This window comes from Colossoma macropomum, unplaced genomic scaffold (assembly GCF_904425465.1).
Source record: "Colossoma macropomum unplaced genomic scaffold, Colossoma_macropomum, whole genome shotgun sequence".
Classification (NCBI taxonomy): Eukaryota; Metazoa; Chordata; class Actinopteri; order Characiformes; family Serrasalmidae; genus Colossoma; species Colossoma macropomum.
Genome location: NW_023494792.1, coordinates 26,746,278 through 26,759,096, shown reverse-complemented (window position 1 = coordinate 26,759,096; position 12,819 = coordinate 26,746,278). Strand labels below are relative to the sequence as shown.

General features: G+C 41.0%; 1 protein-coding gene across 3 annotated transcripts in view; it reads right to left on the bottom strand.

Moving 5' to 3' along the window:
* The window catches only part of LOC118812045 (collagen alpha-1(IX) chain-like), a 73,904-nt gene extending 61,085 nt beyond the window's left edge, over nucleotides 1-12,819 (bottom strand). For all 3 annotated transcript variants that reach the window (XM_036576724.1, XM_036576726.1, XM_036576725.1), the window contains exons 1-2: nucleotides 12,653-12,819; nucleotides 3,374-3,456 (exon numbers count right to left, since the gene is read on the bottom strand). In XM_036576724.1, the coding sequence (XP_036432617.1) occupies nucleotides 3,374-3,456; nucleotides 12,653-12,681 (112 nt within the window). In that variant the 5' untranslated portion in view covers nucleotides 12,682-12,819. The remainder of the gene's footprint in view (nucleotides 1-3,373; nucleotides 3,457-12,652) is intronic.

The window sequence follows — 12,819 nt, the reverse complement described above, 5'->3', positions numbered from 1 at the left end:
AGAACTGACCCGAACACAAACCAACAGAACGTACTGTTCTAGTTCTAGTTCATCTCCCACCTGCTTGAGAAACTGAGCTGTAACCATTATAATGGCCACAATGAAGGGTTTAATGGTCATTTTATTTCACTCGAAAGCGTCTAACCAGGCCAATTTCCTTTATTGTAAATTGAGCTGCTTCCACAGCTTTCCACGCCGAAGTGTGGCCAACTTTTATACTTACAAACCCTCTGATTTGGTCTATAGGCCTGTTTGGCTGTAGAGAAACAGAAATCAGCCATGACCATGTCCAGTTTCCCATGCAGTTCCTCCAGCAGGCCTTTCTAAGATTCATACTGTACAGTGCCAACACTAACAGCTGCAAATGCTCACTTTTGCAATTATATATATAAAATAGTCACTGAATGGCAACAGCAGACACTCACTCACCTTACAGGAGAATTCCATCGATTTTTAAAAAAGAATCTGCATTAAATGGTTGAGGTTTGGTGTGAAATGCTGTTCTAAAGAAACTTACAGAGTCAGAACTGTCCACAGTGGTGGTGATAGGAACCAGACGTCCACCTCTAAAAGCTCCCTCACAGAAAGTTACTACATGAAATGGTTGTGAATTCACTGCCTGGTGTCTGAGACACTGCTTTACAATAAGCTTTTGGCCTAAAATGGTACATTTTTCTGAAGTCTATTCATGATGGAGGGATACATGCAGGGTTTAAAGGCAAACATACTGCTTCAGATTTACCACCATTTCACCATTATCAACACTCAGTAGACGCGTGTAGGTTCACTCTGGTTTTAAATGAAATGGCTATATTAGTGTTGTAGACATTGTGACGTCTGGTTCCCATCACCACCACTGTAAAGACATTTGAGTCAGTAGGTTTCTCTACAATGAACCATTTCACATCAAACCACTCTGAATGGCTCTGTTTACATCTCAACAACTGAATCATAAACAATCTTTGAAGAAATCAGTGATGTCCGAGCATGCTCTGACTCCCATGATGCTTTGCTCATGCTTAGCTGGGCTTAAAACAGTAAGTAAACGTTTTTTAGTTGCATTTTCAAGTATGTGATGTTAATGTTTGCAGGTTATATGAGCACTGAAGTAGTTTGGTTGGGTACTGTGTGGGCCAGTGTGAGCTACCGTCATCTAGGTTTGGGTATTGATTAGATCAAATTCATTCATCTGTGTTCTTTCACTGCAGTACCCAGCATGCACTGCATCATAAAACCACTGGGAACCTGCCACAGTGTTAAAGTAATCCACTGATATAGAGGCTAATAAATACAGACAGCATCCGGATTCTTTCTGCATTACATATCTGCAGAACGTTTTAAACAGCCCCCCCTCATGTGCCCACCCCAAAGCACTTGGAGTCTTTTCAGAAGCCCCTCCCATCTTCAAGATACATCATCAGAAGGGGGCTTTCCTTGCCTTTAAATCAGAAAATCCTGTGCTAACGTGGCTAACAGCGGATAAAGGCTCTTGTTGAGCATTAATGTTCAGTCGGACTATCCCTTTAAGCAAAAGACACGTGTATTGTTTACAGGGCCGAGCACTGATGAATTTATTATTGATTGCCGTGTGACAGGGGCTTTCAGGAAGCGCCAGTTACACTGCACGTCTTTTCGTCCATGCAGGGAAGCCCATCCCGGGAAGGTCAGCCTGACAGGCGCTGCGAGACTATTTCGTCTTCATTAATCTGTCAGCTCGCTGGGGGAAAACAAATATGACAACTATCAATCAAACGGTGGCGCTTTTTATTTTCTGCAAAGGCCCTCGGAGATTTAGCACAGATAGAGAAGACCAATTTAGCGTCTGTCATATTCTGTGATTTATTCAAGTTAGAACACTTCGAACTTCTAACAGGCCTAAAAACAAAACAAGGAGAGCTGACCAGCGTCCCTCTGAGCAGAGCCGAACCCATAAACAGTGACCAACTTCATACACTGGCTACTTTATTAGAAACACCTACTTCATACTTCCACTCACTGGCCACTTTATTAGAAACACCTACTTTATACTTCCACTCACTGGCCACTTTATTAGAAACACCTACCTTGTACTTCCACCTTGCGCTGGTCAGAAACTGACCACTAATAAAAGACTAGAGGATAACTGACACAGATTTCTTTTTTCCACCACAGGGGGGAAAAATAAAGACTCTAACTAAAACTAATGAAATTACATCTGACAGCTTTCTGAGTCCGCACAGTCGCCAATGTTTTACAGCGACGCGGTGTGAACAAAATCACATCTGGAACTGTTCACAGGCTTCACAGCCTGGAGTAAACAAGCAGGAAAGAAATAAAAACGGCTTTTCCACCTCATCTTTATGGGCCTTCGTGTCTTCCCGACCAGAGTGAGCGGCTTAATCCGCACATGTCCACAGCAAGCCAGTTAAAAGCCCCCCATTAGTGCAAATGAGGTACAGACACAGCAGCAGTAGCCACACTGCTGAGCTCTGTCTGTGTATTCATGCCTTTGTGAGGACCAGATCCTAGCAGCGTGTTGAAAACATGAACTTTAAGTCAGCTCTTTGTGCTTTTCTGCGCCTACATCTGTGCTGAAAAACACATGACAATGCATTTCCAAGGTGCTGTAAGTGAAAATACAGCCAGACTGTACTCTGCGGCAGGACCACCCACTGCCATTAAAGCCACAAAACCCTTACAGGAGGGAAAAACCTGTATTATGTAAGAAGGAAGGCCTTTGTGAAACATGCATGAACAGTAGAACAGTTAGAGAGCAGCACGGCCTGTCTGAGCTTCCCCCTCACCGTTTCAGGGCTTATCGAGTTGACGAATCATCAGGAGAAAGATTATCTGTCATAATCTTACAGTACGACGCAGGGGCTATTTCTGTCCAGCAGAGCCATCAGCATTAGAGTCAATGAGCAACAGCCCAGCACAACAATAACACCCTGATTTAGAAACGCCGAGCCTGACAGCAGACCAGCACACTACACTGTTATTAATACTAAACATGTTTGTACACATGACAGTCCTTCATTATCCTTTCTGTATTCTTATCCTTTAAAATATCATAATACCAGTGTAATATGACTGTGTTTCCAGTGCGTTTGACTGGCTGAAACCTGGTTATTCTACAGCTCGTTTTGACGGTCAGTTTCTTTTCATGAACTTGGTCCCATTGTAATTCAGAGTGTGATTGGTTCATTCTACTGTTCCTGACATAATGCCTAATTATGTTGGTGGTTAATCTGACAGGTTAGGCCTTCACTCCAGCTTCTGAAGATCCAACCAATGGGAGAGCTTGTTTGGCCATTGCTTTAAACTGTCTGCAAAATAATGAACTGTGGCTATTGGAGTAACTAAGGGGTGTTAAAGTCTGTTAGAGGTGACTTACGTGCAAGAGCAGGAGCACACAGCGTCACGATGAGCGCCAAACGGGTCACGAACCCCATCATCACCCGCTGACACACCCACGACCTGAGAGAGAGAGAGAGAGAGAGAGAGAGAGAGAGAGAGAGAGAGAGAGAGAGAGAGAGAGAGAGAGAGAGAGAACGGCTGATTGTTTGACTGTGCACTGCATTTGCAGAGTTGTTACTATGGGCAAGTAATTTGCACTGTGCAGTGTGTTAATACAGTTTACATTAATCAACTACACCATACAGAGCATTAATATAGACATTAAAGTAGATCACTAAACTACACTGTACAGAGCATTAGTTTAGATCACTGTATATTGCAATAATATAGATGTTACTGTAAGTGAGTACACTGTACAGTGCACGAATACAGTTATTACAGTGGATCAATAAACTACACTGAACAGTGCATTACTGTAGATCACTAAACTACACTGTACAATGCATTGATGTAGACATTATAATAGATTACTGCACTGTACATTGCATGAATTCAGTTATTACAGTAGATCACTAAACTACACTGAGCAATGCATTAATGTAGATCACTAAACTACACTGTACATTGCATTAAACTAGACGTTACTGTAGGTAACTATACTGTACAGTGCATGAATACAGTTATTACAGTAGATCACTGAACTACACTGTACAATGCATTGATATAGACATTATAATAGATTACTACACTGTACATTGCAGTTATTACAGTAGATCTTTAAACGACACTATACAGTGCATTAATGTAGACATTACTCTGGATAATTAAACTACACTGTACAGTGTATTAAAGCAGTTATTACTGTACATCACCACACTGAAACTGTACAGTGTATTAATAGTCATTCCTGTACATCACCACACTACACTGTACAGTGTATTAATACTGTTATTAATGTACATCACCACACAAAACTATACAGTGTATTTACAGAGTTGCTACTATATGTCACCACACCACCAGTGTGGGGTGGTGATGTACAGTAATGACCGTATTATTACACTGTACAGCGTGGTGTGGTGACATATAGTAGCAACTGTGTAAATACACTGTATAGTTTTGTGTGGTGATGTGAGAAAGAGAGAGAGAGAGAGAGAGAGAGAGAGAGAGAGAGAGAGAGAGAGAGAGATAGACAAAGCCCTCTCCAAACTCTCACACCACCGGGGGACTATGGACATATGGACATATGTGTGACAGACTGGTAAAGTGTACTTAAAGTGTACTTCAGTCATTACTGTACATCACCACACTACACTGTACAGTGTATTAATACAGTTATTACTGTACATCACCACACTACACTGTACAGTGTATTAATACAGTTATTACTGTACATCACTACACAAAACTGTACAGTGTATTAATACAGTTATTACTGTACATCACCACACTACACTGTACAGTGTATTAATACAGTTATTACTGTACATCACTACACAAAACTGTACAGTGCATTTACACAGTTGCTACTATATGTCACCACACCACACTGTACAGTGTATTAATACAGTTATTACAGTAGATGACTAAAGTACACTTTAAGATGCATTAATACAGTTGTTACTGTATATCACTAAACTACACTGTACAGTGTACAGTGTTACTAAACTGCACTTCTTTCATTTGAACTGTCCATGCTCTGCCCTAGAAATGTGTTCCTTTGTTGGATGGTTGGTTGCAGACTGTCAAACTTGTCAAAAATCTAAATAAGGACATTTACAGTACATAATAAATGTCAGATATTGTTTTGTGTGCCTGTGGAGGGTCACACTGTTAGGATAGATGGGGTGCAGTTGTTGTTTAACTGAGCTAACATTAGCACATTAGCAAATTCCTCGTTGTTTCCAACCTGCTTAGTTTGGATTAGCCACAGCGTAGTCCACCCCGCTAGCGTAACATTCCACAAACTGGAAATTCTTAAACACAGAGAGGAAAAGAAGACATGAAATGATAAAAAGGAAAGAAGCAGGAAAGACTGACAGGTGAGGAGAGTGAAAGGAGAGAAAGGTCTTATTGCTGTCTTGTGCAGAGAGCGATTACAGTAAGAGCCGTTCATGTAGCCTCATAGAGCTAAACTCTACTTTCCTCTCTTCTGTTCATCCAACCATCCATCCTCCCAGCTATCCACTCATTTATCTGTCCATATGTTTATCCATCCATACATCCATTTATCCTTTATCTATCATTTAATCAATCTGCCCATCCATTTATCAAACCATTTATCTATCAATACATTCATCCCTCCATCCATCCATCCATCAGGGGGGTCCCATGTTGGGTAGCTACTACTGCATGTATGGGTATGACAGATTACAGAGTGTCTAGTGTGCAGGTGCGGTTGGGGGGTCACAAAGGTGCAGTGTGTTAGGATGGATGACTGTATGACTGTGTCTCGGTTTGTGTTATTGTAGATCTCTACACTACACTGTACTGTGTGTGTGTGTGTGTGGTGTGTGTGTGTGTGTGTGTGTATGTGTGTGAGTGTGTGTGTGTGTGTATGTGTGTTTACCAGTCTGTCACACATATGTCCATAGCCCCCGTGGTGTGAGAGTTTGGAGAGGGCTGTCTATCTCTCTCTCTCTCTCTCTCTTCTCTCTCTCTCTTCTCTCTTCCCTCTATCTCTCTCTCTCTGCCTCCACTCTATCTGAAGGACTTTGTGGCTGGGGCTCTGGCTGGTGGATTGGCCGAAATGCTATTTCCAGAGTTGATTGTTAGCCCCTTGTTCGAGCCTGAGATTACTGAGGGGCAACTTCTCTCTCTGAGTGGGTTACAGAAGTTGCCTTTCTCAACAGCTGGAAAGAAGGCTCTATACCAGAGCTGTGTTAAATACTTGCACTTTCATGAGCTGAAGGAGAGATGTGACTCCAAATGGAGAGCCCATCTCTCTGTCCCTGAGGGTCTGCGGCCTCATGGAGGCTCTTGTACAAAAGACCCTTGCCCAAACGGTCAGGAGACCTCCAGTGGAGGATCCTTCCACTGTGCTGTACCACAAATGGGTGCGTGTCAAAATTTAACACCCGGCGTTCAACCACTTTGCATTTTCTGTATTAACCCTGATACTGTTTTCATGCTTTTTCCGACTGTCAAAGACTGATTCCTCTTTTAAAACTCCGGACAGGGCGCTCGGAGGGCTGTGTCTCTGTTCGAGCTCCTGGACAGGGCGCTCAGAGGGCTGGGGTCTTTTCACCCGGACTCTGTTTATCTTTGGCTGTAAATACACTAAAGCTCAGCGTTATAAATGTACCTTGGCTAATTTTAGGGGGGACAAGCGAAGTTATCAGTGTGGAAGTCCTCAGGTCGGTGTCTGAAGGGCAGGAGGGGATGTTCTGAAAACTGGTCCGAGCTCTAGTAGAGTACGCCTTAGAGTGAGTTTGTTTTTTACCAATTACTCAGAAACATTTTCTGTTTTGAGAGAAAGTGGTGTGCTGGTGAAAGTGTTGTATCTGTCAGTGATCTGGGTGTGATATCATTTCATTGGTGAATCTTTGTGGATGGGTGGATTCTCTTTGGGGATCCTCATTATTATTAATATACCTATAGCTCTCTAAACATAGGATGTAAAATCTTTAATTATTATGCTTCAATAAAAAGGGGGTTAAAAGTCAAAGTCTCTCTCTCTCTCCCTCTCTCTGTCTCTTTCTCTCTTTCTTTCTTTCTCTCTATCTCTCTATCTCTCTCTCTCTCTCTCTCTCTCTCTCTCCTCATTTGTCTTAATTACACAAACCAGAGCTCTGCACTGCCCTCACACACTCACACACACAGAGCTGCTGGACTGTGAGGGAGCAACACCTGACTCACATTTAATAACAGACCAGAGAGAGAGAGAGAGAGAGAGAGATAATAGAGATGATCTCTATGGGTATGAGGGGCTGTTAGGGTGAAAAACAGAAACCCTCGCAAACACACACACACACACACACACACACACACACACACACACACACACACACTCACACTACTCGCACACAGCTATGAAACACTTGTACAGACTGCAGTCATTAGTGCGTGTGTCACAGTTTTTAGCGTGATCTGCTCGTTTCACTGTGACAGGAAGGCAGAGTTTTACAAAATAAGAGCGGCACAAAGGAAAAGGGCTTCTGGAAAAACTCCTTTCAAACTCTTTTAAGGATGAACAAAAACTCAGTTCAATCAGCCTTTCAGAGTCAGAGAGAGGATATTTTTAATGTCTTACACTGTGCAGAATGGACAGCTGTGTGTGTGTGTGTGTGTGTGTGTGTGTGTGTGTGTGTGTGTGTGCAACTTTTTCAGTGTATTTCACTCTGAACAGCCCCCCATAGATCTCCCCCCTTTATTGTCCATTACTCTCCCTCTCTCCCTCTTTCTCACTTCCTCTGTTTCTCATCTGTCTAACTCCCTCTCCTCCTCCATCCCATCTCTCTCCATCTCTCTCTCTCTCTCTCTCTCTCTCTCTCTCTCTCTCTCTCTCTGATTATCAGTGCTGTGTTCTGTAAATGCTGGATTTTCTCCAGTTGACATAATCATAATCCACACAGTCAGGACTAACCTCACCCCACCCCCCACCACCAGTCTATCAGTCAGAACCTCTCTTTCACCACACACAGAATATATACATACATACATACATACATACATACATATATATATATATGTATATATATATATATATATATATATACATGTTATTTTATATATATTATTCAACTATATATTCTGAGGAGTTTAGGGATGACATAATCCACATAAGGAAAACTTAAGTTTAAAAAATTATTAAACTACAGAGAAAATGTGTCTCCTAACAACCACCTGGAAGACCTGGTCGACACCAACACTGTCCCCATCAGATAAACAGCACTTAAAGCTTTCATCTTTGAAAGAGAGGAGAAAATCAAGCTGCTTCAGATCTGAAAACATCCACAGGTGTTTCTGTCCATCCTTCCACTGTGAGAAGACCACTCAGCGCTGTGGGTCTGAAAGGATGTGCAGCTGTCAAGAAGAACCTCACTGAGAAAAGGAGACGGACACATCAAACAAAGAAGCTGAACAACGGACTGACCACCCCAGAGTCCAGACCTCAGCACCACTGAATGGGTTTGGTTACTTCAGAAAATGATCAACCAGCTTCTAAGACTGAACTGTGTTCAGTGTGTGTGTGTGTGTGTGTGTGTGTGTGTGTGTGTGTGTGTGTGTGCGTATAGTGTGATAGCATAGAACTGTGATTCTCCACAAGACCAGAATCACAGAATCACTTTGTGAAACTATTACAAGTGCAGTTTTATTGATTTAGCTCATGCTATGTTAATAAATCATTGTCTCTGTGCTCATGTGCAGGACAGAAGTGTGCGGATCTGAATGTGGAATGTGCTTGGACAGGATATTTTATAGGCGTGCTTAAAAGCCTAGCACTCGTAACTCACGCACTGTAGTTTGGAGACCGTGGCTGCCAACTGCTTCCCCCTATCCAGGTGTTATGATTGAAGGACGCTTCCTGCCGCAGTAACTAATACTTTAGCCATAATTACAAAGCTGCACATCGAGAAAAAGATGAATGTAAAGTATTTCTAAGAGAGGCATATCACAGGCTTGAGCGTGAACCCAAACCTGGGTCAACAGCGACCAAAGCCGATAAAATCTCTCCATTAAAAGCGGATTCAGTGATGCGGGGGGAGAGGTGGGGTGGAGTGTGGGGGGGGCAACAAAGTCTAATGTAGTCTAATAATGTAGGTAAGAAACTTTCTTTGAACCTTTAATAGAGATATTATCCAACAGTCAGTTGTAAAGAGAGAGTTCAGCCAAAAATGTACACAAGCTCCTCTTTTTCTCAAATGTGGTCTATTAGCCAAGACATGTCTGCTTCTTCAGCTTTGCACTGGAGCTATTAGGCTAACGTGGCTAACAAGTAATGTACAAAAGTATGTAGCATGGCTAAACACAACAATAGCAGTAGAAGCCTTAAAGTGGACATTTTTATTTTTGCATAATTCACTAGTTGAGATGTAAACAGAGTCATTCAGAGTGGTTTGGTGTGAAATGGTTCATTATACAGAAACTCACAGACATTACAGACAGTTCTACATTACTGGTTTGATGTGAAATTGTTCACAGTGGTGGTGATAGGAACCAGACGTCACAATATCTACAGCACAAATATAGACATTTTATTTACTGTCCAAAACCACCAGTGAGCCCACACGTGTCTTCTGAGTGTTTATATGGATTGTTATGATGGTAAAATAGTGATAAATCTGACAAAATAAGCCTTTAAGGGACTATTTTTCCTCAACACACCCATGTATCCCTCCACCATGAAAGGATTTTAATAAATTTAAGGCCAACATCTTCTCAAAACTATCATAAACAATGTCTCAGACATCAGGCAGTGTCTTCATGTAATAACGTTCTGTGAGGGAGCTTTTAGGGGCATTAAACTGTTCAGATGTCTGGTTCCTTTCACCACTACTGTGAACAATCCTGACTCTAGACTGGAGCACTTCACATCAAACCAGTAATGTAGAACTTGTTAAAAATCTGAGGGGAACCCTTTTAATGTTTTCTGTGCTCATCTACTTTAATACATAGTATCCTATAGTGTCAGAAACCACAAAAACAAGACTATGGAAACAATTAGCATCATGTAAACTGCGTGCTTAAATCATCACACCCTTCCCTCGGACTGTGTGGAGTTTATCTCTAATAGACCTGATTATGTGGTTTCTGAGACGGTATGACACACTGTTGTCTATGAACATGGACCAAAGCATGTCACAGTAACAAAAATGTAGTAAAATTCCTGTTGAAGCCTGTGTTTGTCTGCGCTCTGACGACTCTATTTGAGATCACTTAACAGCTCAACATGCTTTGAGGTAAGCATGTGATGATTTGGTGCTTGTACAGTTTGCACACTTATACAAAACTAAAAAAAGCAAACTTCTGACATTAAACATGTCTCACCGATTACCGTACCATGCAGAAGTCATACATAAGTAAACTGTTTAAAAACATGAGTTTTTTTTGTTGTTGCTAGTGAAAACACACCACTACACTGTAAAAAGTGTCTCGTCAGGTCTATGTAAAAAAAATGACTTTATGTGGTAACAAGTAAAGTAACCAGTTTTATTCAACTTAAAAACTACATCGATTGAAAGAATCATTCATTCAAAGTGTTTATTTAGGTTAAAAAAAACTAGTTCCTTTATTTTTACCACGATCCGACGAGACACTTTTTACAGTGTAGAGCAAATGCAAACAAACAGTAATGCAGTGAAAAGTTTCCTGAAGAATTTCCTGATTTCCTGTTTTTTTTTTTATTTATTTGTTTTTGGATGATATCTTGTGATCTAGTTAGAAAAACTTGGTTCCTTCAAATTGATTTGTAAAGTTCCATCACTGCCACACTTGATTTAATTTAATTATGTGTTGATTAGCCCAACCAGGTATTGGATGATAACTACAAATGATACTGGGCTTGGTTTGGAAATGGTATTGACATACATAAAATAACTACTTTTTATTGTATGAACATTATTAGTTTATTTTTTTCTGAGAACAAAATTGGCCAACTGAATAGCTTTTTAGCACACAATTTTACTCAGGCGACTAGATTTTTGCGCAGTACTGTACATTTAGGGTAACTGTTCATATCATCTTTTTTTTTTATCAAACTATTTATTTAACCCCCTTGAATGGCTATAGTTCCACCAGAGGGCCCAAAGTTTTATTACACACTTCTATAATCTAAGAATCTCAGTCAGATTGCATTGAAGTCCCTGTAGTTACCGAATAATAAGTTTTAGTATGTAATAAGAGTGGGATTATAAGGGGTTAATAGAAATTAAAATGGAAACAAATCAGTTGACGATGATAATAAATGACATTGGCCCATGTTCATCAAGCACCTCAGAGCTAGAGCATTGATCTAAGGTCATGGAATTTCATTAATGTTAGATAAAAATCATAAGCTGATCTCAGGTCAGTGTTATTACTCTGTGAAGTTTGATAAACAATGGTCATTATATTTACTTGGCCTGACCATTTGAGGTGGGTAAAAAGGAAACCCATACAATAGGCCTGTAATGGACTTAGTAATACATATGCTTCAGGGTGTTCCTCTCCTGCCCTCAGGGGCAACACAGTCCCAAAGTAACCCTCTCAAACCTGACGTCTCACTAGTGACACATTCAGAGTCTTTGTCTCTGTCCTCTTTAACTCATTAAAACCTGCCCCTAGAGTAGCTGGTGAGCGAGCATGTCCACGTTGCTCGTAGTAAAATAGACCAGCATGTGGAACGGCAGCTGTTTGTGCGCTACTGTGTTTCCTATCACTGTGTAAAAGAAGCTCTGTGCTGCCTTCATTGTTAGGTAGTTTCTGAGCGTGCGCACATGTTCAGAATGCAGTTCAGTCAGATTGCTATAGAAATGCTTACTTAATGCTGAAGTATGACAATGATTCTTGTTCATGTGTTTGCCCAAAGAGGTCATTTGTGATACAAACAAAATACAAAACTCATTTTCAGCTTAGTTAGATCTCATTATTTACACAGCAAAATACAGTAAATGCAAGAAATCACATTTTTAACAGAAGAGCACATTAAACACCAAAAATAACAAATTTATTGCATTGACCTTAAATGGGATAATAACCTTTTTCCAACGATGTAAGCAGAGTCATTGAGTCTGGTTTGGTGTGAAATGCTCTGTTCTAGAGAAACTTAGAGTCAGAATTGTTCACAGTGGTGATGATAGGAACCAGACATCCACCTCTAAAACCTCCCTCACAGAAAGTTATTACATGAAATAATAATATGAATACACTGCCTGATGACTGAGACACTGTTTTCTGATAGTTTTGAGAAAGTTTTAGCCTAAAAAATCCATTAAATAGGTTCAAATCCATTAATGGTGGAGAGTTAAATGCATTTATATGTTTTTTTTTTCATTTATCACTGTTTGACCATCATTAAAATCTCAGAAGACTCGTGTAGGTTCACTGGTGATTTTGGATAGTAAATAAAATGTCTATATTTGTGCTGTAGACACCATGACCCCTGGTTCCTATCACCACCACTGTAAAGACATCTGACTCTGTAAGTTTCTCTACGATGAACCATTTCACACCAAACCACTCTGAATGACGTTGTTTGCACTTCAACAGGTAGAATATACAGAAACTTGGAAAAATAGCACTAAAAAAGCAGGTAAAAGGAAAGTAAGATGGGGAAAAGTCATGGAAAGCTGTTGGTAGGCCTAAACGTTGAGCAGCTCCAGAGATGCAGTCTTACCGTGTGGTGCTGAGACGGCGCAGCGCCATGTCCACAACCCTCAGCAAGGGAGGCACAGGTGCAGTCTGGTCAGGCAGAGCAGGGGCTGGTAAGTTTTGGCAAAAAGCAGCAGCAGGAGGAGGAAAGTGAGTTTCAGACTCGTCTCATGACCCGCAGTGGCTCCAGCA